Below are 26,138 nucleotides of genomic sequence, written 5' to 3' on the forward strand. Positions count from 1 at the left end.
GAATGTGGAGGTGGTTTGGGTGGTTTGGTCTATGTGTTTTCAGTATCAGAGGTTTGATCATAAGCTCTCATAAAATCCACTGGTTGTCTTATTATGCTTTTCCAAGCATTAAGATTCAGGATGCTTCAGTGGTTAGAATGTGGTATTGCAAGCTAATTCTGCCAACTGTCAACAGTTAAATTATCACTGAGGTGGGTGGAAGAAATATGGGTTTTACACTGTTTTAATGTTGGAAGACATTAATGGTGGCCATATAAAGGTGTTTAAATAATAAATAATATAATCAGATGAGATGTAGGTTATATGCCTTTTTTCAATCTCTTCTCCACCCCATCCATTGGGTGCCAATATTTGTAGTAACCTGAGTACGTCAGCCTTCATAAAAAAAAAAAACAGTTACAAACTTGATTTTCCCATTAGGAGTTGGGCTAAGATGATACATCAAGCTATATATATCTTCAGGGAAGCAGAAAATATAATAAATGGGTCTAGCTGTTGTGAATATGTTTTACAGGTTTTGGGGTTTTTTTCCATCTTTTTTATTTGCTATGTTGTTTTTGTGGGTCTTTATTTCATGTATAATACCCAAAGTCAGGTACAGAGATGGTATTCAGCTGGTTCGCACCGGTTCATTTGAACCGGTACTGGAAATATGACAAGAACCATTAGCGACTGCTGGTGGGTCATGTCCCTGAAATAGTCACCTGGTCGCTGTTTGCTCGCACTGCCACCTGTCTGCTCACCACTTGCTCACCCTGTGTACCTGCTTGCTGCTTGCTAGCCCCACCCACCCGCCCAATGCTCGCTCGCCAACCCCAACTGCCCGATGCTTGCCTCACCCACCCAAGCCCTACATATATTGCCTTTGCTTCACCACATGTCCCAGCTATGCACATTGCCATTGGCTGGGTCGGATTATACGCCATTCCCCGGCTCTGGCCTTGCCTCAGAGTGGCCATCCACTCACTGGCTGCTCTCCCTCCTCCTCGCTCACCTACCTTAAATTCTGGTCACCATGGTGGTGGTGGGAGCATGGCAAGGCTTGGCCACCTTTTGTGGGAAGCCTCCAGCTGCTGGTAATTTTTGGCTACTTTCCAAGAAGCTCTGCTGTGACGCTGTCCCTCTGGCACGGCAGGCCATTCTCCTGGCCATGTCCGGTGGCTGGCCAGAAGCGGCACCAGCAGGCAATGGGGTATACAGGAACAAGATGGCGGCAACAATCATGGGACAAGTCCGGCGACCCTTGGCACTGTCGTCGCCCTGTTTGCACTGGTCATGTATGTGCACCCCAGTTGCCTGCTGTTGCTGCTCATGGCCGGCCAGCCAGGAGAACAGTGTTGCACTGGAGGGAGGGCATCACAGCGGAGATGCTCAGAAGGCAGACGCCAGCCTCAGACTTTAAGGTACTTCGATGGGGGGAGGGGACTAAAAAGGGACAGGCAACCACAGGAGCTGCCTTCTGAGCAGATTCGCTGTGAAGGGAGGCAGAAATGTTCTGCTTCTCTCTGCCACAGCATTCAACGTGGCTCATTCTCTCCTCCTTCTTTTGCTCATATACACAGAGCAAACATGAGGAGGCAAGAAGCAGCCAAGTGGAATGCATGGTTTGGGTGGGTGTGGCTTGGTGGGGTGCTGCTGCCCCACATTGCTGTGAATGATATCAAGTTGGCTGTGCCCACTTGGTCACATGACCCCCTCCCACCAGCTGCGCGCACCAAGCCACACCCTTCAAACCAGTAGGACGGACCAGTAGGGAAAATATTTGAAACACACCACTGGTCAGGCAGCTATGGAAATCTAAATCAACAAACAAATGCCCTAAAAATGACCAAGAATTTAATATTGCTTTGTCTTATGGTCCCTGCAGAGTTGAGAATTAAACATTACAAGGTGACATAAAGATTCTTCTTGGAGGGTCATTTCAGACTCAAACCATTTGAAGGTGTGTATCAGATATTATTTTCCTCCAGTGATCTGGAAATAAGCTCAGGCTCCTCCTGAATATCCCAGCAGAACTTGAAGGGCAGCTTTTCCATCTTCTTCTTAAAGACATGGTCAAACCTTTCACTCTGGGCAACAGTCATGAGATTCTTCCAGTCGCCAACAGTGCCTGGGAAACAATGGTTAAAAATGTCAACAGTTTTTGTATTCATTTTATCTAGAGGCTATTTATGTCATCATATCACCAAAATGGACATTCTTACACATTTTTCTGTGACTAAGTTTGTGTTTGAATGTATATACAGTCATGTAAACAGGAAGTATACCTTACTTGAGTTCCATGGTTTTATGTATGAGAACATAGTAAAAATCTGCTCCTTAGCAGTTAAAGTAAATACAACCTCAGATGAACAACATGACATTACACTATGTCATGATTTATTTTTGAAAAAGAAAACTAAAATGGAGCAGCTGTGTGTAAAACTTAAGATTCAATAATTTTGGAAGAATTTTCATTCAATTTTGGAAGAATTTGGCCCACTCATCTTTACAACATTACTTTACAACATCACATAATTGAAGTTTGTGAGCATTTGTTTATGTACAGTTCACTTGAGGTTCCACCGTAGCATTTCAATCGGGTTGAGATCTGGACTTTGGCCATTGCAATACCTTTATTTTTTTTTCATTTTCAGCCATTCTGTGGTATTTTTGCTGGTGTGCTTAGGGTCATTGTCCTGTTGCATGACCCAATCTTGGCCAATCTTTAGCTGTCAGACCACTGGCTTCACATGTGACTTCAGAATGCTCTGGTATACAGAGGAGTTCATGGTCAACTAAGTGACTGCAAGGTGTCCAGATCCTGTGACTGCAAAACAAGACCAAATCATTCTCCCTCCACCACCATGCTTGGTGTTTAGTATTAGATGTTTGTGGTGATTGGCAGTGTTTGGTTTTTGCCAAATGTGACACTGCATATTGTGGCCAAACATTTCAACTTTGGTCTCTTTTGTCCAAAGGTCAGTGTTCTAGAAGTCTTGTGATTTGTTCAGATGCAACTTTGGAAACCAAAGCTGTGCTGCAATGCTGTTTTTAAAGAGAAGAAGCCTTCTCCTGGCAACCTTGCCAAACAAACCATCCTTGTTCAGTCTTTTTTCCAGTTGTACTGTCATGAACTTTAACATGCTAGCTAAGGCCTAAAGGATCTGAGATGTAACTCTTGGATTTTTTGCAATTTGTTTGAGCATTGCATGGTCCATCCTTTGGATAAATTTGTTGGGATCTCCACCCTTAGGGAGATTGGCAACTGTCTCAAAAGTTTTCTACCCATGAGTAATCTTCTCCACCGTAGACTCATGTGCTTCAAATTGTTTAGAAATGACATTATAATGCTTCCCAGACTGATAGTCAGCAACAATTGGTTCTCTAAGATTATTACTGCTGCCTTTCCCCTTTGAGATTTTGTTAAGACATACCTCAATGCTGGAGACTAGCAAACTCCTAAAACCTCAGGTTTTATAGAGGTAGTTACATTTGCTGATGATCAATTGATTAAGGACACTTGATTTGCAGCACTTAGCTGTTACTTAGCCTCTTCATACCTATGGAAGAAGTAAGGATGTTCTTAATTTTTCACACATGGCTTCTCCATTTTGGCTTTCTTTTTGAAAATAAATGATGACATGGTGTAATACATCATGTGTTGTTGTTCATCTGAGAATGTATTTACCTACTTTGAAGAACTGCTAAGGACCAGATGATTTTTTACTATGTCTTGATACATAAAACCATAGAACTCAAAGAGTGTGTGCTTTCTTTGTCACATTAGTGTATAGAAAACATTTCAGGACTTCAGCTGGGTACTGTAGGGATGAAGATCAAAAGTTTCCAGTGGTGGTTTACACTCTTCAGTTATCTTGCCTACTGTAGGCTTCCCTGAGTCAGAGAAAGAGGGTAATAGTTTGAAAAACCTGACTAACTTGGAGCATTGTTCATTCCTCAGTTATCAAAGGAGTGCTTAGCTACCCCCCCCATCCATCAAGCAGTTCTTAGAAATCTGCATGTATAGTTTTTGGGCAGGAACTTGTTTCTTACTATCTTAACTTGAGCTGGATTACAGAAGGAGGACTTGATAAAAGGGCAAAGTTCTCCCTATCTAGAAGGTGGTGAGTGATTCTCCTGCCATAAGTATTTGTTACTGGGAAGTCATGGAATCAGTGGTCTCCCAGTGAAGTTCTAAATGATCTTGAGTTCATCCCATTATACCAATGCTCAAGAGAAACGATTGGTGGCTTTTTGATCATTGGATAGGTCCCTGCAGGTTTAGAGGAGACAGTTCTAAGGCTGGAGAACAGTGCACTCATATGTCACAGAGAACTTTTCTCAGGTTGAAAATAAGTGGATTAGCCTTTCCAGTTTGAAATCATTAGCCAGTGACATCACTGTTTCCAGAAAGATGCCCCAGGAGTGTTGCTCCTTTCATGTTCCCAACAAGGTGCTAGAGAGAATGACAGGAGCTCACCCCACCATGCAGCAGCACTTGGATTTCAAACATGGGTTTGCTTACTTTCAATCCAGCATCCTCACCATGTGACTCATTGCATTCCTGGTGGGGGAGATTACCAAAGGTAGAGAGTGAAGAGGTTGTGACTCCACCATCCTAAAGTGGTTAGTAGGAGCTAAAACAACCCACTCCCAAAGGATCATTAGACTGTGCAACCAACAGATATCATTGAAACAGATCGGATTATATCCACACCCGAAATTTGTTAGGGTGAACAGGAGAACACCAACATTGGCACAACTAAGAAAAGCTTATGGCTGCCTCAAATGTAGGCTGCTGATGAGGCAAGCACAACATCATGGAGAGACCCCAGAAAGAGAGGCTGTTGGGACCAGGGACGTGCAGTCACTAGAGGCAAGGGAGGCGGGGCCTCACCAGTCTCCTCAGGGAAAGGAAAGGATTTTAAATAATTTTCTTAAAATAATTAAAGCCAGGGTAGTTGCTACCAGATTTCAAGTCACAGTGGCTTGGTGTCTGCTCTCAGTATTAACTAGGAGGAGGCCAGAGAACTAGGGGCCTCTTTTGCATAAGGATTTTTTCGCCTTTTAAGAGTTAAGCAAGGGTTAACAAGGGAAGAATTTCTTATTCAAATGAGGCACGTATTCTCTCGCCTCCTTTAGAGGGCATTTTTAGAGCCTTTTTGGAGTTTTCTAGGAGCGACTAGCTCAGTCTGACTTCAGAGCTCTGGCTTTTCAAGAGGGCAGGGTAGGGCAGGGAGAAGCAGAGTTGAAATCGTCTCTGAAACAGCTGGAAAAGGTCCGTGTGTGGGGAGGGGGGAGGAATTCAAAAAGTTTGATCGGAAGGCAGCAGGGAAAGGGGGGGTATGGCAGAGGAGCTGCTTTCAAGCCTTTGGAAAATATATCCAATCCAACTTCTGTGTTTGTGTTTGAGAGTGAGTGAATGAGAGAAGGATCGAAGTTCTCTGTCTCCGTGTGTCTGTTTGAGAGAGGGGGAGGGAAGGAGAGAGGGAGGAAGGAGGGGGAGGGAGAAGAAAAAGAATGGGAAAACTTATTTTGCAAGGGGGAAAAATGCTGTCGCTTTAAATTGGAACTTAGTGGAAGTGGAATTCTGGGAGTTGAAGTCCACAAGTCTAAAAACAGCCTCACCGGGGGTAAAGCTGACCACACGTCACTGGTTGGGACATATCCATACCACTTTAGAAAGTGCCTTTCAGATGAAGGTGACAACCCTGGTTTCAGATGAAGCCTGGCACATTCCAAAAGCCCCAGAGTATGAATTATTACTGCTCTACCTTTGCGAAGGAAGTCTCCTTTGCTGAAACCTGGAATATCACGAGCCATGAATGTGTAGTTTGCTCTAGAATCCACCTTCATGTTATCAAATGTTGCTTTATACACCACCTCATCCACCTCCTTTTCAGTTAGTTCTCTTTCTAGGAAGTTGCATATTTTCAGTACAACACCTCTCAGGTCCTGCAATTTGATAAAGCTTTATATTAGTACATCCATAACAAGGAGAAAAGATGGAACACTGTGTTGATATATTAATGGGATTCTCAAGATTATTGCTTCCTTATATATATCTTGCATATTAAACTTTAATTCTTTCTTTTCCTGATATATAAATACCCTGATAAAAAATATCCTGATATTTAGTAATTGTTATTTTTTAAACAAAAGTCAGACATGGACATAAAAAGCAATATTAACAAATTAAAGAAATACTGCCTTAAGTTTCCTGCTAAATGCTTTCAAGAGGCAGGTTGTTGAGAAACATTTTTGGTCTAAAATATATTTATGTGCCAAGATTCAGACTCTTACATTGTTAGTACTTTTAACTGCATTAGAAGCTGTCCAGTTCCCAAGCCAGGCTTAATAAATTCTTTGGCCTCTCTTGAAAATTCAAGAGTTGAATGAATCTCTTTTGAGCCAATATAGGAGAATATTATGAAAAACTTTGGCTAAGATTTTGCTGATTAAGGTGCATTGTGGATTTCCCTTATCTACCAAGTCTATCAAAATTAAATGAACTTTGTTTTGCTGAGCTTCTTTACAAGACATGCATCCTGTGAATTCTAGCATGACAAGCAAAATGGTCACAAATGTATCTTTTATTAATCTTTTATTAATTTTTTGGGAAGTCAGCAGAGTGCAAAAACTTTTTTTTTAATTTGCCTCATCAAAATCTTGGTGTGTCTTATACTCCAAAAAATATGGTATATCAAAAATAGATAAATCTTATTGTATTCTTTGACAAAGTGGCATTAGTGGACCAGAGAAATGCTGTGTATATAGTTTATTTGGACTTCAGTGAAGCATTTGATAAAGTAGACCACAACCTACTACTTGATAAAATAGAAAAATATGGGTTAGACAGCATCATCACCACATGAATTTGTAACTGACTGACCAACTACATTCAACATGCAGTCCTCAATGGAACTGCCTCTACATAGAGAGAAATATGCAGTGGGGTACCCCAAGGCTCTTTTCTTAAGCCCAGTATTCTTCAGTATCTTCATCAATGATTTAGATGGGGGAATAGATGGGGAACTCATCAAATCTGAAGATGATACCAAGATGGCAGGAGTAGCCAACATTCCAGAAAGTAGGTTTAAGATACAGAAGGATCTTGGACAGACTTGAACATTGGTTGCTATCTAACAAAATTAAATTCAGTGGTGAAAAAAATATGATCCTACATTTAGTCAAGATAAACCAAATACACAGATGCAGTATAGATGGTACCTGGCTCAATTGTGAGGGATCTCTCACAATTAGGACAGTCACTTAAATATGAGCCAAAAGTGTGCTGCAGCTGCCAAAATAGCCAACCCATTCCTAGGCTATATTAACATAGGGATACAATCAAGATCACATGAAATGTTAATAGCACTTTATAATGTCTTGTTAAGATCATACTTAGAATACTACATCTAGTTTTGGTCGCCATAATGTAAAAAGATATTGAGACTAGTCTAGAAAGAATGCAGAGAAGAACAACAAAGATGTTTAGGGGACTAGAGGCTAAAACATTAAGAATGGTTACTGGAATTGGGTATGGCTAGTTTAATGCAAAGAAGGACTAGAGATAACGTCATAACAGTGTTCCAATATTTAAGGGGTTGCCACAAAGAAGAGGAGGGGTCAATCTATTCTCCAAAGCACCTGAAGGCAGGACAAGAAACAATGGATGGAAACTAATCAAGAAGAGAAGCGAAGATCACTGGAAGTTTTAAAGAAGAGATTGGACAACCATTTTCTGAAGTGGTATAGGGTTTCCTGCCTGAGCAGGGGGTTGAACCAGAAGATCTCCAAAGTTCCTTCCAGCTCTATTATTCTAAAGCTTTTTGTGCTTGATGATTGTTCATATTGCACTACACAGCACAGACACATCTTACCTTTTTCATTTCTTCATAAGAAAGGAAAAGAATATTGAAATCATCCTTATGAGCATACCAGCCTTTTACATGGTCTAGCCACGAACCACCGAACACTGATAGGAGAGAAATGAATTTAACATAAACATGAGAATTAATGCTTGAATGTCCTCCACTTATCTTTATGTTCAGGCAAAGGAAGACACATAAATGATGCCAGAAATAGGGTGCCAGGCTTTCAACTACCACACCAGCAATCAATAATCCTGAATAGGAGTCACATTTCACATGGTGTCTGCCAGGACACTTTATAATATTCTCCCCTTAATGTGACTTCAGGGTCTACATCAAACTGTAAATCACATTGTGTCCGCTGTAAGCTAAGGGCATATACTGGTGCAGTATTTTTTTTTCATATAAACAATGCTGCACTTCAGTACTTAGGTATCTTGGACAATGCTATTTGAATACAGATCTTTTAATATTTATATTGTATTATGTTTTAATAATCTAGGTGAAATGTTAATATATATTGTAAGTCTATATATGATATGCCATACACTAACTAAATAAATTGAAATAAGCTATTTTCTCTTGCTTCTCTCATCCACTTTTACATTATCCATGGTTCTAGGATCTCTTCATTCATTCTACTCTACCTCCTGTCCATTTTATATTGTGTAATGTTTAAATGAATTACTAAAAAAGTTTTTAAAAAAGAATTATTTTAACTTATTTTTGGAGAGAGGGTGGATTATTTGCTCTTTGTGGGGAGTGGATTGAAATATATTCATCATTTCTTATCCAAGACAAAAACTGCCCAAAAAACATCATCATCAAGCTCTTCTTACCTTTGCCAACCAAAAAGTTCTCCAAGAATGTATCAAAATCCTTTATGGATTGTATTCTGACTGGCCTTTGAAAAAAATGATAGCTGGAAACCAAGACATCCTTTGGATTTTGAAGTACATAAATAATCTGTAGGAGAAAGATGATAATACCTGGTCAAAAACAAGAAAAAAGACAGATTGCCAGTAAAGCATACAGAGAGGGCACCAATAACTCTCATGCATTCATCTAACAGGCTCCATTCTATCACAGGATCTCAAAGCTCAATAGCAAAACCACATTTGAGAGCCTTCCAGCAGACCACCAGGATTGGGGCCAACCTTGACTTGGGGGAATGAGTTTCCATATGGCTGGGGTCACATCAGCAAAGGTTTTCATCCTAGGGGCCCACTGACAAATCTCTCTAGCTGATGAGAACCCCAACATGCTTATTTTACTGGACTTGATGGGATGGGTAGATGTAACTGGGGAGGGAGGTCATTTTAAATAACCTGTTTGCAACACATGAAGAAGTTTAAAAACCAGCATCTCGAATTGGATCCTGAACCCAATTGATAGCCAATGCAGTTTCCAAAGTAGAGGTGTAATGTATGCAATTCTTGGAGATCACATAAGTGCTCATGCTGCTGCAAAAGCAGCTGAAACTTCTGGTGACTGGGGCATGAATGACTGAGTAGAAATTGTGGGAAGGGAGTGGAGGACTAAAAATAGCATCCCTCAAATTAACAACCTCTCAATATTTTAAGATAGCAAGCAGCCATGCAACAGCCATACAATCCATCAGAAAGTGTCATTTTGGGAAAAGTAAGATTAAGGATTAAAGCTCGCTATATATGGATCTACAGGTGGGTTCTTAGCAGAGATGGGTAGCTCCCAGTTTGGCCTGGATATGGCAAACTGGTAGTGGCAGCAGCGGGAGGCTCTCCTGTGCATGAGCGAACATAAGTGAACCGGTAGCACTGGCATTTGCAATCAACCTCTGGTTCTTGGCCTATTTCTGCTGGGCATGACATTCTGGCTTTAACACTGTTTTGTTTGTGTGGTTTCCCACTCAAACTTCAAAATTTGTTACCATCCACCAAACACGTTGGAGCAATTTAACATCTGTTTGTTTGTCATTGCCTATATATCAATGAAACAATCAGATACAGAGCGAAAAGAACAGAAGGCAGGCAGCTCACCACTCCACCTCACAAGTTAGCAAAATATGTCCTACTTTTGCTCTTCTGTTTTGTAATCCTTCGGGTACCAAATTGTAAGGCAGGTGGGAAGTAAATACACGAGGCGATGGGCAACTGGGAAAATCTACACTGAAAATATTATATTCCAGCCATGGAGCTCTGTCAATCAGGGTAATATTTTCAGTTTCATCTCGATGACCTTCATAAAGAATCAAGCTGATAATATTCTGAGTCCATATAGTGCCTGTAAATAAGGAATAATTAAATTAATTCACCCATAGCCATTATTATTTGGAGAATGTTGAACTTATGCAAGGCCAATCTTCCTATCAGGAAGAATACTAAACATTTCAGAGATGTGTAAACACAATTAAGTCTTCTAAAATTGATAGATTAAGCTGGTGGATGGATGAAAAAAGAATTGGTATTTATATAACTAATTATTTATATCCTGCCTTTATATCTTTAGAACTAACTCAAGGTGGCAAACATAAGAATATTCCTTCTTCCTCCTATTTTCTTCACAACAGCCCTATGATATAGATTGGGCTGAGACAGTGTGACTTGCCAAGGTCATCTATCCAGCAAAAGTAAAATATGCTTTCCTACATTTCCAGCTTCTTTTAAAAAGTAAATGTTAAAATCTAGTTATAGCACAACAGAGTTACAGCAACCAATATACCGAGGAACTGAATAAAAGTATTGGATAAAAGATTAATTCTTTTTTGGAAGACATCTTTGAACTTACCAGATTTAGGATATGTAATTATGAATATATCATCATCTCGGGTTTCAAAACTGTCCAGTGACTCTAAATTTTCAGGTGAGGAGAAGTCAGTTAGGAAAAGGATTTCTTTGCATTTAAACGGGAACTTTTTCTCTGGCTCCATTGCTTCAGCTGTAGATGCAATAATAGAACAATTAAGAATACTTCCTACATTATGGTCAATATTGCATTAATTCAGTTCTTTAAAAATAGATTCAGGAACTCATCCTCTGGCTCCATTGCTTCAACTGTTGATGTAATAATAGAACAATTGTCAATACTTCCTACATTTATGGTCAATATTGTGTTAATTCAGTTTAAAAAAAAAATCATGAATCCTGCTAACTTAAAGAAAAATGATGTATATATTATTAGATTTGTTTCTCTAATTAATTCATTAGTTCCATAAACTCAATTTTCATCCACAAAAGTTTCCATTGCAAAGAATAAATTTGCTGTTCTTCTTGGAATGTAAACATTCTATGTCGAAGATAAAGTTTTAATTACAATGTTAAGAACATACTAGTTGCAGTTCTTTTCTTGCCTTCCCTTCCTTTTCCTTACCTCATCTTATCTTATATAGCCTCTGGCAGTCAGTGATGTAATGTCCTGAAGTCACCTTATTACACAGCTTTTTCAATGTTCTTGTATTTCTGTAAAGGTAAAGATTCTCCTTGCACATATCTGCTAGTCGTTCCTGACTCTGGAGGGTGGTGCTTATCTCCGTTTCTAAACTGAAGAGCCAGTTCTGCTTGGAAAGGTACATCACGTTCATACCTGCCTTAGAGTATTTGTTGTCCTCTATCTTTCAAGGTCATTCCAACATGGCATTATACAAATAATGCTGGTAAATGGAAAACTGACACAATTTGCAGATCAAGTATAACAACGTGAATGAATTAATAATTATTAATCATGGTTGACTGGAAAGATATACTCATTAGCTATTTGTTGGGTAGTAGAGCATGGAGACATTCAAGAGTGTGTCTCTTGGGGCACACTGACTTTTTTAAAAAAATGCCAGCAGGAAGTAAAGGCTGTTTGGCAGGTTCTATGTTCAAAACAGCTGCCTTAGGGTATATCTTTCTTTTCTTATATAAAATTATTTGGTTTTATATATTTATTGCTTTTTAATTTTGTGCATCTACTGTCAGTTCATCCACCCACACAGCTGATTTTAAAACTCAACACACACAAAAATCTAAATTAGATTTTTATTTATTTCAAAAGCAGTCAAAACAGGTTCAATACTGTCATGCTCTAGGACTGTGATGGTGAACCTATGGCAGGCAAAAGTCTCTCTGCCAGCACGCAAGCTGTCACCCCAGCTGAACTTCACCACGCATGCGTCTCCCGCTGGCCAGCTGATTTTGTCATATCTGGTAGGGTGATCTCTGTATTGTTGTGAATTTTGTCTGTTTACCTCAATGGTGTCTAGTGATTAAACTACTCATAATCTTCCATTATTTTAGTATACATGATAAATCTTCACAAAATTCCTTAAATATATTTTCTACAAATATATTAAACAGCCCAAAGGGATGTTCCTTTCTCTTACTCCTTACTCATTCCCTTAGCACTCTTAAGAAAAAGTTACCTTTTCAGCTCCACACTTGGGTAAAAAACATATTATGGAATGCTATACATGTTATTTATATATGTTCTAAATCATCAAATGTAGTAATTTACCCCTATCCCTCTAAAAACAATGCCACAGCCAAAATTTGGTTGGCAGTTGTATCATGTGTACACCTGGTTCGGAGCATATGTGTTCCCCTGTCTGTCCAGGTTATTCCCATATGCTATTACACCATATGGTAACAAAATCAGTTTACTGTTTAACGTTGACATTAAGACACAATAGGAGGAATTTGGATTGCTCAAAAAAGTGACATAGGAGCATATTTTGTGTGGTCATATGCAATAACAACATCAAAACTCCTAATTATTTATCAAAACTGATATCTTTAGATTATTTTAATCCTACGTTATTGTTCTATAGAGAAATAATGTGTGTTCCCAAAACAACATTAGTTGTCTGCAAGAACTTGGGAGTGAAGAATTGAAATTCCTATAGTCTTTTTTTCTAAAGGGTTAGGGGTGCAAGGGTCTTGTAACTTGACAGCTTTAAGACTTGCGTGCTTCAAATGCCAGAGTTTCTGAGCCAACATTTTGGTTGCTAAGCAAGAGCGTTGTTAAGTGAGTTTCACCACATTTTACAAGTTGGCCACGCCCACTCAGTCACATGGCTGGCAAACCACTCCCATCCAGTCACATGGCTGGCAAGCCACTCCCATCCAGTCACATGGCGGGCAAGCCACTCCCACAAAGCAGGCCACACCTACAGACGAGGTTCTAAAAAATTTTGAAACCCACCACTGCCTTGCACATTGCAGAGGCATTATGCATTATTATAGAAAGGGCTGTGGTTGGACAAGAAGTGATAGCCTGTCTCATGAAGTGCAGTGGTTACTAGTAAGTTCCCAAATACAAATGACACTACAAGTTCTTATCTATAGCGCTCTACATTTCTTTATTTTTGTTTATTAGAATTTGTCAAACAAAAACAAGAACAAGAATAAAAGAAAAAAATATAATGACAGGGAGAATAGACACCTTAGTGCACTTATGTAATACATTGCATAAGTCTTGAGAGATCATCTATCTCTTATAGTTCTGCCTTTCTTGTGTGATCAGACAAGATTGGCTAATTTTGGGTGTTGCTGATCAAGCAATATTATTTAGCACAGCAGCCCTCAACCTTTTGGGCACCAGGGACTGGTTCCATGAAGGGAGGTTTTTTTCTGCATACTGGAAGGGAAGTGGTTTCAGATGCTGCCTGCATCCTATGGATGGGGCTGCATCAGGGGTGGTCTTTCTATTTTCTAGTGAATCTAAATTGTGCAGCACAGCTGTTTGTCTCCCCTTGCTGTTCTATTTACCTTTGCAGACTCAGAAAAGGCTTCTTAGGGGCTTCTGGTTTGGACGTGTTGTCTGAAGGGGCTGGTTTTTTTTAGCTCCAGCTGCGTTAAGCTGTCTAAACAGCATCCATCAGCTGTTAGACAGTTTGATTACTCTCCTTCGGGCAGATAAAGAGAGGTGAGAAGCTGTGTTTGGGAAGTGCTTCATTCAACCTCCCCCAGAACATAAATCTATAACTCAGTGAATTCTCCACGCCAGGGATTTTTTCTGCCTTTTTGCAGAACGAAGGCACACATCCACCCTCAGCTCAACGATTGATTGATACCTGATTCCAACACGGGCAGACAGATACTGGAGAACTTCTAATTGTATGTATTACAGACTTTAACTCCATTTTTCTAAAAATTCCTTCTGATAAATAAACTACGTGGCAGAAAGACAAAGACAAAGATGGCGCAGAATAGCTTTGCAGGTGTGGTTCTACTTTGATGTTACAGATTTTCACGGAGCTCAAACTACTATAGAGTTCAAGACCATCTAAAGATCATTAAATCAGTAGTGATTTATTAGTAGACTACATAGTAATTACTGGAACAAATGGCTTGCCTGGATTTAGTAACTGGGTGCAAGACAAGATTAAATGAGAAATGGCCTCTAAGCAAAAACCAAACACCTCAAAAAGCGCTGGTAGTTCACCTGCCCCAGCATCTAAATTACAGTCATTACTCCCCTCCCAACCCCCCTCCACAACTCCTGCTGGGGAACCTTTGACTCGAGAAATACTCCAAAAAGAATTAACTGAGGCTTTAAAAATTATGCAGCTGTGATGGAAATTAAAATACAAGAAAAGATCTCTGTTGCTTTTAAGGAATTGTCAGAAGAGGTTATGAGTTCAGTCCAGATTTGTAATCAAGAAATTAGAGACAATACTTTACAGGCTTTTAAATGTTTATCTGGCTACGTATCAGGACTCGAGGACAAATTGGAAGATCTTAGTGATTCCAATATTAACCTGGTAATGAAAATGGATGTGATCCAACACAAGGTTGATAATGCAGAAAATGAAATTATAATGTTGCAGTACAGACAGATGGAATTTGCGTTAAGGATAAGAGGCCTTAAAGAGAAAAACCAAGAAAATTTGAAGGAAATCTTCTCAGAAGCTTTTGATTAATTGATGGGATGGCCAGGAGGGGATTTTGACTAGCAAATTGACAAGATATATCATGTTAATTCCTGGCTTGCCAGACAAAAACAACTCCCAAGGGACATTGTAATGCATTTTGCCACGAGAGATATGAGGAATCTGATATTGCAAGAGTCTTATAAAACCAAGTTGCAAATTGGGGGTCAGAAGGTGACTGTTTTGAAGGAAATACCACCCAAAATGTTGAGATCAAGGAAAGACTATGCCTTTTTAATGGATGAGCTCAAAACCCATCAGTTACAGTTCAGATGGGAAGCTCCAGTTGACTTAGCAGTTAATTACCAGGGGCAAAGATATCATCTTAACTCAGTATGGAAGGATCAAGATTTTTATAATAACATATTGAAGGCTGGACATCCCCCCACTCCAGGACCCAGAGAAAGAGAACAAGAAAGATAGAACAAACAGCAAGATATCCAAGGATCATTAAGGCTGGACCAACTTCCTCTCTCAGAACTAGAAGGAGCGAAGGAGCAAAGGCAAACTCGCGTGGTCACTAGGCGTATGGAACAAGAGTTAAAAAAGCAACAAGCTTTGCAACAAACACATGCAACGGCTCAAGAACTCACAGGTTTTCGCTCAGAAGGAGTGGGAAGAGCTAGGCCGGAAGCCAAACTACAGGATTTCCAGATGGATCTTAAAAATCTTCAGGGAGCTAAAGATGACAACTAAGTTCTTAACCTGGAACGTTAATGGCTTAAATTCACCACAGAAAAGGAAGAAAATAAATCATTATTTGGAACAATTTAAGAATAACATAATTTGCCTACAAGAGACACATTTTAGATTAACCGATCAGAAATATTTGATCAATATGAGACTTGGACAACACTTTGTAGCCTCCACCTCGGAGAAGAAAAATGGTATAGTTATATACTTAAGAAAGGACATGAAAGCTGAATTAATTGAAGCAGATTCCCAAGGAAGATATATTGCAATAGAACTGGTATTAGAATGGAAAAAGATACTTTTGCGGTGGGAGGTCCGGGATTCAATTTTGATTGGAATATTCGAAAAATCTATCGCCAGAATTCTTGTGTAGCAGAACAATGACAGCTTCCAAGAGACATAATTATATACTTTTTCACAAGAGAATCCAGAAATGCGATCATCCAAAAGTTTTACAACAACAGGCTCCGAATCGATGGCCATGATTTGTTTGTCTTTAAAGAAATCCCGCTCCAGATGCTGCAAGCAAGGAGAGGCTATACTTTTTTAACCCAAGAACTTAGAAATCGTCAAATACAGTATAAATGGGAAGCTCCAGTTGGAATCACAGTTACACTCGAAAATCAAAGATTTCGTATTAATTCTGTTTCGGAAGCTCGGGACTTTTATTATAAAACTCTGAAGGCGGGGCTTCTTGACTCACTCGGAAATGCGGAAGGACAAGGTGAAGGAAAGACAAGCAGCAATTCACTTGGTTACAAGAAGGAGGGAGTTGTTCCCCCCCCTACTGGAGAGGCAGAAGAGCGGAAACTGAGGATTTAGTCATATTTTCAAAGCAGCGGGACACGTGGTTATAAGGCAGAGGGTTGCCTTCTCTTTCCGGAAGGGCAGAAGAGTAAAGAATATAGATCCAGCGATGTCTTTAAAATACTTTCTAAGCTCTTGGACTGATTAAAATTTTAGGATTTCTGTCTGGTATGAAATGGCAAAGCTGTGTACCGATGGGGAATGGAAAGAAGCATTGCTTATTTTGGACAGATATTATACGGGACTTTTATAAGACTTATTTGAATTTCAAACCAAACTGCGCATGAATTGTTTTCTGTGAGGAAAGCGGGGACTAAGATTTATTTGAAATGCGGTTTGGGATGAATGGAGTCGGGAGGAGTGGGGCAGAAGGGAAGGTGGAGCGGGATATTGATGAAGGGATCTTGGGATTGAATGAAGTGGTATGGATTTTGGGCACACATTTTACGGATTTACATGCTTGAAGTATAACATAAAAAGCTCAGGATTTTAAAGTGAAGAGCGAGATCCTAATCTTATGGAATTTGGGCTTGGGAGGAATGGAGATGAGAAACGAAGGGTAGGAAGATGAGTAGCGAAAGTATGATTAGACTGCTCTGTATTTGAAGATAAATTGATTTTTGTATAAACTAATATTTGAATATTTTAAGAATGATGGGAGGCTGAGCATAATGCAAAAGATTTTTAATTTTTTTATTTTTATTTATTTTTTAGTTTTTTTTTTCTTTTTTGGAGTGTTCTTTTTATTTTATTTTCATTATTATTGTTAATAAGATATTTTAGAAGGTGAATGGTACTGAACTATGCCGGGTGTGGGACCTGGGAAGTCGGAGGGGATTATGGAGGGGGGTTCATTGGGGGTGGGTGGGTGGGTGGAGATATAGTTTCAATATATAGAATAAGAAGAACACACTTGTATACTGTTGATCCTTATCTTTTCTTTTTATTTTTCTCTTTTTTTTTCTTTTTATTTTTTTCTTTAGGAATAGAGAAATGCACCAAAGTGAGAAGTAGAGGAAAGGAAGAGGGAGAAGTAAGGAGGGAGGAAGAGGGGAATGTAAGGAGGATGAGAGGGGAAGGAGGGTGAGGAAGGTGAGAAAGGAAGATAGGAGGGGAAAGGGAAGTAAGAGGGGTGATCATTGGAGGGAGAAAGGAAAGTTGGAGGGGGAGAAGAAGGGGTGTATGAAAGTGATAGGTTGGGTTTATGATGAGTTGTGTTTAGGTTGGGGTTTTTCTTTTTTTATTATTATATTATTATTATTGCAAATATTCAGTATATAAATGAATGTACAAAATTGAAAATGAAAATGAATAAAACATTTAAACTTAAAAAGAAAAAGATACTTTTAATGGGAATATATGCTCCCAATCAACAACAAGATAAATTTTACAAAGTGCTCCATACTAAGTTAATACAGTGGGAGTATAGATCTTGCATATTAATGGGTGACTGGAACGGTGTTCTGGATACCAAGAAAGACAAGAAGGGTCTCCTGCAAAACATCCAAACGTGAGCAAAATTACCTGTCTTTTTTCGATATGATGGATGATATGGAGCTAAGAGACATCTGGCAAGAAAGAAATGCAAGAGAACAGGACTTTAAATTCTTTTCTGATAGACATCAATCGTTTTCCAGGATTGACTTTATATTAACAACAAATGATTTGCTTTCTAGGGTAAAGAAGACGAAGATGTGTTCCAGAGCTTTAACAGATCATAACACGATTTGGATGGAGTTGGAATTTGGGAAGGAATCTAGAAGGACTTGGAGATTAAATGAAAACTTATTTAGATATGAGAAAAATGTTAATGAATGTAAAAAATTGTTGAAAGAATATTTTGCCTTCAATATGAATAAGAGCACATCTATGGAAATGGTCTGGGATGCAAGTAAAGCGTACATGCGAGGAGTCCTAATAAATTTAAATAGGTTACATAGATGTAAAAAGGGGAAAAAAGAAATGAACTAGAGGAAGAGATTAGGAAGAGAGAACAGGAGTTAATATTAAACCCAGGAGATAAGAAGATTAAAGAAGCAATTACCCTATTACGAGCGCAATTTAATATGTTGATGTCAGACCAGGTGGCTACTAATTTGTTATATGCAAAACATAATACTTTCTGTAACACAAATAAACCTGGCAGATGCTTAGCATATTTGACCAGGAAGAAACAAAAATCTTGCAATATACCGAAAATATATTATAAAAGGAAGGAAGTGTATCAACAGGATGTGATTCAAAAGGCCTTTCGTGAATTTTTTACAGGATTGTATACGAGTGACAAAATACAAGGTTTAGATATAGATAGATACCTGGACAAAGAAAAAATACCTATAGTTAAGGAGGACCAGAGGGAAAGATTGAATCAACCAATAACCTTGGGGGAAATCCTCCAGGTAATTAAACAGTTAAAGGCAGGGAAAGCACCTGGCACAGATGGTTTGACAGCAGCTTATTACAAAAATTTACAATTAGAAACGATAGAACTGCTTAAGGAATTATTTAATAAAATCCAAGTGGAAGAGAAGGTATCTCCATCTTGGAAGACAGCTTTCATATCCCTGATACCTAAAGAAGATCAAGATCCTAGTCAACCAAAAAATTATAGGCCTATAACATTACTTAATATAGATTATAAAATTTTTACAAAAATATTAGCGAATAGGTTAATGTTGGTTATTCAGCAACTGATTCATAATGATCAAACCAGTTTTATACAAGGGAGACAAATGAGAAGTAATGTAAGACAAATTGTTAATATACTGGAATATTTGGGAAAAAATAATCAAATCCCTGCAGCACTTATATTCTTAGATGCCGAGAAAGCCTTTGATCGAGTGAATTGGCAATTTTTAATGAAAACAATGCAAAAGATGCAAATAGGAGAGTACTTTTTACAATCAATTAAAGCAATATATCAGGAACAAACAGCACAAATTATAGTCAATGGAAGTCTAACAGAACCATTTAAAATTGAGAAAGGTACAAGACAGGGTTGCCCCCTATCCCCATTGTTGTTTATAATAACCTTGGAATTATTGTTGAATAAAATACGGGGATCAGATGATTTACAGGGAATCAAGATTAGGCATCAAGAATATAGACTAGGTGCATTTGCGGATGACTTGGTTATAACATTAACCCAACCAGAGAAATCTAACAAGGTTTTAATGAATATGATTAATCAATATGGCCAAATATCTGGATTTAAAATAAACCTAGGAAAAACAAAGATGCTAGTTAAAAATATGAACACTAATCAAAGGGAAGACTTCGAAAAAATGACAGGATGTGAAATAGTTAAAAAGGTTAAATATCTAGGACTCTACATATCAACCTCAAACGGGAAACTATATAAGTATAATTGTGAGCCACTATGGCAGTGATGGGCAACCTTTTTGGCGTGGTGTGTCAAAAATCGGCAAAAAATCGAGCATAACTCGCGTTGTGTGTCACTTCGACAAAAACATAATTTTGCGCAATTTATAGTTTAAACTACAAAAATATATAATTGCAATATAATTGTATTTAATAAACCAAAAACAAATTATTTAACATACCTGCTTAGTAACTTCTTTGTTCATCAGTCACTTTTTTCAAAGCCATTGTAACTCTGGTCACTAAATGTTTTCCCCCTCCTCGAGACTCCTCACTTCTTCCTTCATTCCTCTTGCTTATCTACCTTCACCTTATCTGTCTTCTGCTCTTTCCCTCTCTTCCTTCCTTTCTCCTTCCATCCTCTCTTCTTTCCTCACTCCCTTCCTCCTTTTCTCTTCCTTCCTCCTTCCATTCTTTCAGCTTCATTTCTTTTGCCTATCTACCTTCTCTGTCTTTCTGCTCTTTCCATTTCTCTCTTCCTCTTCGCTTCTGTTCCTTCCTCCTTCCCTCCTTCCCTATTTCTTCCTTCTTCCTTCCTTCTGCCTATCTACCTTCACCTTCTCTGTCTTTCTGCTCTTTCCCTGTCTTCCCCTTTCCTCCCTCCCTCCCTTCTTTCCTTTCTAGTTCCATCTTTTCTTCTTTCCTCTCTCCCTCCCTTTTTCTTTTTTCCTTCCTTCCTCTTTCCTCTTGCCTATCAACTTCATCCTCTTTGTCTTTCTGCTCTTTCCCTCTCTTCCCCTTTTCTTCCTACCTCCTTCCCTCTTTTCTCCCTCCCTTCTTTTTCTTCTTTTTTTCTTCCATCTTCCTCCTTCTCCTCCCATTCTTTCTCCTTCCATCCATCTTTTCTCCTTCCATCTTCTCCCCCCTCCCTTCTTCTTTTCCTTCCCCCCCTCCCTCCTTCCTTCCTCTCCTTCCCTTTCTCGCACACAGGAAGGGGAGGGGAGGCTTTCTAGTCGCTTTCACAGCATAATTTCTTTATCTAACTTTTAAAAAAAGTGTGCAAATCAAACTTGAGATTTTCGTAACCTGCGAAGCACCAAGTTATTATCCTCTGTTGTTACAAATTCGCAGCTACTTCTTTCCGATAGGGAACTGCATTTCCCAAGATGCCTCAGGTCCTCAAAGCGCTGAACGCGGTTTTGCAATTGACTCCAGCGAGGCCCGGTAGCCGCCGGCTGGGGTGGCTGTCAAGGCGCTGACAGCGGAGCAGACGTGCCGTTTGTTACTGCTTCCAGTAATTGAGACGGACGAGGGAAGTGGCGGTGGCGGACGTCAGCAGCAACTGTAACGACCGCGCAGGCGAGGTGCGGAGGAAGAACGGAAGGTCCCTCCCGCCCGCGACGACGGCTCCAGCCATGGACGAGCAGGCTGGCCCCGGCGTCTTCTTCAACAACAACAACAACGCACTGCTCTTGCCGCCACCTCCGGGTGGGAAGCAACCACGCCTTGCAGACTCGCTTCCCACCGCAGCACAGGGGCCGCACAGGCGTGGTTGCTTCCCAGCCGGAGGTGGCGGCAAGAGCAGTGCGTTGTTGTTGTTGGGGCCAGCCTGCTCGTCCATGGCTGGAGCCGTCGTCGCGGGCGGGAGGGACCTTCCGTTCTTCCTCCACACCTCGCCCGAGCAGTCGTTACAGTCGCTGCCGACGTCCGCCACCGCCGCTTCTAATTAATATAATTCTCCCTCTCTTTTTCACTCTCTCTCCAGCACACAAACGCAAATGCATAGGGCAGCCCACCTCACACACAGGTAATTCTGGGCGGCTTACAACATTATGATGCACGTCTCCCCATAGGAGAGGAGATGGGGAAGCCGGGGGCCCGGCGATCACCCGGGGGATGCCGAGGATGCCTTACCAATCGAAAGCCGGCGTACCTCGTCATAATGGGGGATGGATTTCTTGCCAGGAAACGCGAGGGTTGGACAACGGCGGAGGCTCGGGTTTGTTTTTTTTCCTGGGAATAAAAGTGAACATAAGACTTCTAAATCCCCAGCAAGAAAAGAAATGCAACTGTAGTGGTCTCTCCCCCCCTTCCTCTAAAGAACAAATGTTATCCTGCCGCAGAAGCGAACAAATCTCAGATTTCGCCCTTCTGCAACAGCCTCCCTCGGGATCCCGCTCCTCCGCTACAGATGCATCGCGTCCCAACAGCGGAACGTCGGTCACCTTAAGGATGAATCCTGTGCGTGTCACCCCAAATGACTACGCATGTCAGCACTGACACGCGTGTCATAGGTTCGCCATCACTGCACTATGGCATAGTATACAGGCAGAGATTAAAAAATTGGGAAAAATTACAATTATCTTTGTTGGGAAGAATAGCAGCAGTGAAAATGAATGTCTTGCCTAAATTTCTATTTCTTTTTCAAATGATACCAATACTTAAAAAAGATGTAAATTTGCTAGAATGGCAGAAGGATATTAACAAATTTGTTTGGGCAGGGAAGAAGCTGAGAATAAAACTTAAAATAATGCAAGATGTACGTGAGAGAGGAGGTTTGAAATTGCCAAATCTAAAATTATATTATGAAGCAATAGTTTTATCATTAATCAGTGATTGGATTAACTCAACAGATGATAGAATACTTAACATCAAAGGGCATGATTTGGTATATGGTTGGCATGCTTATCTGTTATATGACAAGAAGGTGGATAAGAATTTCAAAAGTCATATTTTAAGAAATGCTCTACTGCGCGTTTGGAAAAAATATCAACATAAACTAAACGACAAGATACCTATGTGGGCAATTCCCAGAGATGCAATAGAGAACATAAGCATAGCACAAAAACAGGATGTAACTACATACAGACAGCTTCTCACTATAGAAAGAGGTGTATTACAGCTAAAACCCTTGAATGTACTAAAAGAGGAAAAGGTAATCCAAACATGGTTTCAGTATGGACAGTTACAGGCCAGATGGAAAAAAGATCAGAAAATTGGTATTACGCAAAATGAGGATAATTTACTAAAACAAATTAGGGATCAAAGTCAAATGCATATAAAAAGGGTATATAATGTATTAATAGAAATGGATTCGGAAACAGAACTAGTCAAAGATTGTATGATAAAGTGTGCACAAAATTTTGAAGAACCAATAATGTTGGATACATGGGAAAAGATATGAGTAAGAAATGTAAAATTCACGCAAGCCCAAAATCTGAGAGAGAACTTTTATAAAATGTTTATAGATGGCCTTTAGACCCTAAAAAACTGGCTTGCATGTATCCAAATTTACAATCTAAATGCTGGAAATGTGATTGTGTTGATGCTACATATTACCATATATGGTGGACTTGTAAAAAGGTTAAAGCATTTTGGATAAAAATATGGTGGATTATGCAAAATATTCTTAAAAAGAGGATAAAGTTTACCCCTCAGTTATTCCTGTTAGGTATAACTACTGATTGTACTGTTATAGAGACTAATTTGATTTTGTACTTAATAACGGCAGCAAGACTGCTGGTGGTGCAATACTGGAAGAAGGAAGATTTGCCTACTATTCAAGAATGGACATTAAAAGTAACAAACTTAGCAGAGATGGCTAAAATATCAGCATATCTTAAGGACCACTCAGATGAGTAATATAAACTGGAGTGGAGAAGATGGATTGATTATATTCAAAATAAATATGGGAAAGCGAGGAACGATATAATCTGTTTAGAGTTAGCCTAACAAAAGAGGAGTTAAAGCTCAAATGAAAGATGATACTAACTTTCTTTAAGTTTATTTTAGTATATGCTTGTTAAAGATTTATACCCTGTATTTGTTCTGGGAAGTCAGGGGGGAAGGTTGGGGGGGTTGGGTTCAGGTGGGGAAGGTGGGGGAGAGGAGGTAAACTTTGTAAATCTTTTTTTTTAAAAAAAAATTCAATTAAAAAAAAGAAAAGGCTTCTTAGCACATAAGTTTGCTTAGCAAACTGGTAGCAGACCTCAGAGCACACATGCACACACATGTGTGCACAGTTCTGAGAATACCCACCTACTGGATTGCTGCTTGGGAAGAAAAACACCTGAGGTGCAACAATCCACTCTGCCACATGACTCAGCTGAGAAGATAAAGGTAGGGAAAGCACAGAGGCAGGCGGGTAGGGGGGCCCACTTGATCGTCGGAGTGAACTGGTTCTCTCCCAGGTAATTGTCAGAGCTACCGGTTCGGATAAACCGGTCTGAACCGGTAGAATCCCACTCCTGAACCCAACCCATGTCAGTGCAATCTTGCAGAGGGTTATTGTAATCATTCACTTTGGAGTGGCTACCATTCTTTCCTAATGGATCAGGTTGGTGACCTCAGTACTATATGGGTTTTGACTATTTATCTCTATGATGTCTACTGATTAAAACTACTCATAAGTTCCCATGATATTAGTACACATCATAAATCCTCACAAAATGCTCTAAATATATTATTTACAAATATGTTAAACAACCCAAAGGAATGTAGAACAATTAACTAGTGGAACAATTTGCTTCCAGAAGTTATGGGTGCTCCAACACTGGAGCTTTTTAAGGAGAGATTGGACAATCATTTGTCTGAAGTATTATAGGGTTTCCTGCTTGCTCAGGGGGTTGGACTAGAAGATGTTCAAGGTCCCTTCCAACTCTGTTAATCTACTATATTGCTTTGTCTTAGTGCCTACTCAACCTTAAACTATTCCCTTATCACTCAAGACAATGTACTAATTTACACCTAAGGCTCTAATTGTAATGCCACTGCTTGTTTCATTACAAAATAAAGTCGTGTGGAATTTAAAAAGCTGTTTGCTGCCTTGATGGATATTTCCCTTCTCAAACCCTTCAAAAAGGATGGAACAGGAAAAGAAGAATAAAGAAGCTTCTTGGATGAAAAACAAAATGTCTTCAAAGAAAATCCAGAAAGTCCAGTTGCATCTTGAAAGAGAACCTTTGTAATGAATAGAAGAATGATGCGTTCTTGTTGTATCTCCTCTTCAGGAACTTGATTTACGCAAGAGCTTCAGAATAAAACATTTTTCCCTTGTCCCTTATCTACATACTTCTTTCTTTGGGGTGGGGTGGGGAGCCCAGACTGAATTAACTCTAAAATCTCTGTTTAGCTGCATAAACCAAAGAGTTAGCAGGACTTTTCAAGTTCTTGGGAAACTCACTGGGATAATTTACAGTATATTAAATGCAAAACAACAACAACAAAAAACAGGCATGGGGGACTTCCTGGGAGGAGCCTACTGGTGGGGGCAGCAAAAAATCAGCTGCCTCCGAATTCCTGGCTACGTACCTGTTTAGAGGATCTTCCATCTGACGTCTTATCAGGTTTTCTTATCCTTCAGGCAAGAAGGAAAGAAGAAACTGTTTTGCTGGCAAATGCTCTTCGATTTTTGCAGCTTTTGTGCTTGCAAGGAAAGGGGGGCTAGCCCAAGGCAGAACGGCTGTCCGTGCTGGGAACGTCAAACTGCCTTGTGCAGGACAAAGTAGGTCTCTCCCACTCTGCTCAAAGTTTTGTTTGATTTATTCTTATCACGAGCTGGATCCGTTTACTGTGGACAATAATTGCTTATCAACATTTTAGCTTCTTTTCTTTTTCTCCTCCGAAAAATTATTTACTCAGAGGCTTCTAAAATGGTGCCGAGCAGGCTGGTTTCTCCGGTAATAACGAACACTTTTTGTTAATCCTCACAAGAATTCAAAACAAAAGAGATTGCTTATCATTTGTTTTGGTTTCACAATAGAAGAATTTTACTCCTTCATTAACCTTGCTTATTTGGAAGTTAAATGGTGATGAATCTGCTGAATGGTCTTGTTACAATGTTTACTCACTGAAAGTTTTGCCAAGCCTTAAACTTCAAAATAAAAGCCTCTTTACTTAAAGCTGCATATTCAGGCAAAAGAGTTTTATTAACTGCAGGCAGATAAATTTTGAAATGGCCTCAAAACCAAATATTAACTTGAAGTCGTCACCCTCTACTTCCAGGGGCACATCCTCAGTGCCTGGCACAAAGCTGCAGCCTCCGCTTCCTACACCCCCTGCTGGGGATGTGTTAACGAAAGAATTTTTCCTGAGTAATCTAAGCGAGGCTCTTAATGCACAGACAATTAAAATGGAAGATAAGTTTAGAGATAATAGAGAGGTGGTAAAGCAGGAGAGAAAAGAGGAAATAAAAGAAATGAAAGAAGAAATTAAAAGTGAAATAAAAGGACTTAAACAGGAGCTGTATGAGAAATTTGATGCTAAGGTTGATAAAATTAGAGATGACATGCTGAGTCTTGTAACTGTATTAACAGAACATATTTCTGGAGTGGAAGATACTCTAGAGGTTCTTAATGATGCCAATGCTAACTTGACATTGAAAACAGAGGTGGTGGAACAAAAAGTGGAAAATGCTGAAAAAGAAATTATTATGATACAGTACCGACAAATGGAGTTCGCATTAAGAGTAAGGGGGCTGCGTGAGGAGAAACAGGAGAACCTGAAACAGATCCTATCGGAAGCTTTTGACCGCCTGATGGGAAGACCAGGGACCAATCAAGACTGGCAAATTG

At 39.6% G+C, this 26,138-nt stretch overlaps 1 protein-coding gene across 1 annotated transcript; it reads right to left on the bottom strand.

Moving 5' to 3' along the window:
* Positions 1-857: 857 nt before the first annotated feature.
* On the bottom strand, positions 858-11,404 carry LOC116507056 (amine sulfotransferase-like). The gene is made up of 7 exons (XM_032214985.1): positions 11,205-11,404; positions 10,623-10,772; positions 9,910-10,118; positions 8,696-8,822; positions 7,866-7,960; positions 5,757-5,937; positions 858-2,110 (listed from the first exon to the last, which is right to left on the bottom strand). Exons 2-7 carry the CDS (start codon positions 10,762-10,764, stop codon positions 1,950-1,952), a joined length of 915 nt encoding a protein of 304 aa, XP_032070876.1. The 5' UTR covers positions 10,765-10,772; positions 11,205-11,404; the 3' UTR covers positions 858-1,949.
* Positions 11,405-26,138: the final 14,734 nt, after the last annotated feature.

Source organism: Thamnophis elegans, chromosome 4, assembly GCF_009769535.1.
Source record: "Thamnophis elegans isolate rThaEle1 chromosome 4, rThaEle1.pri, whole genome shotgun sequence".
Lineage (NCBI taxonomy): Eukaryota > Metazoa > Chordata > Lepidosauria > Squamata > Colubridae > Thamnophis > Thamnophis elegans.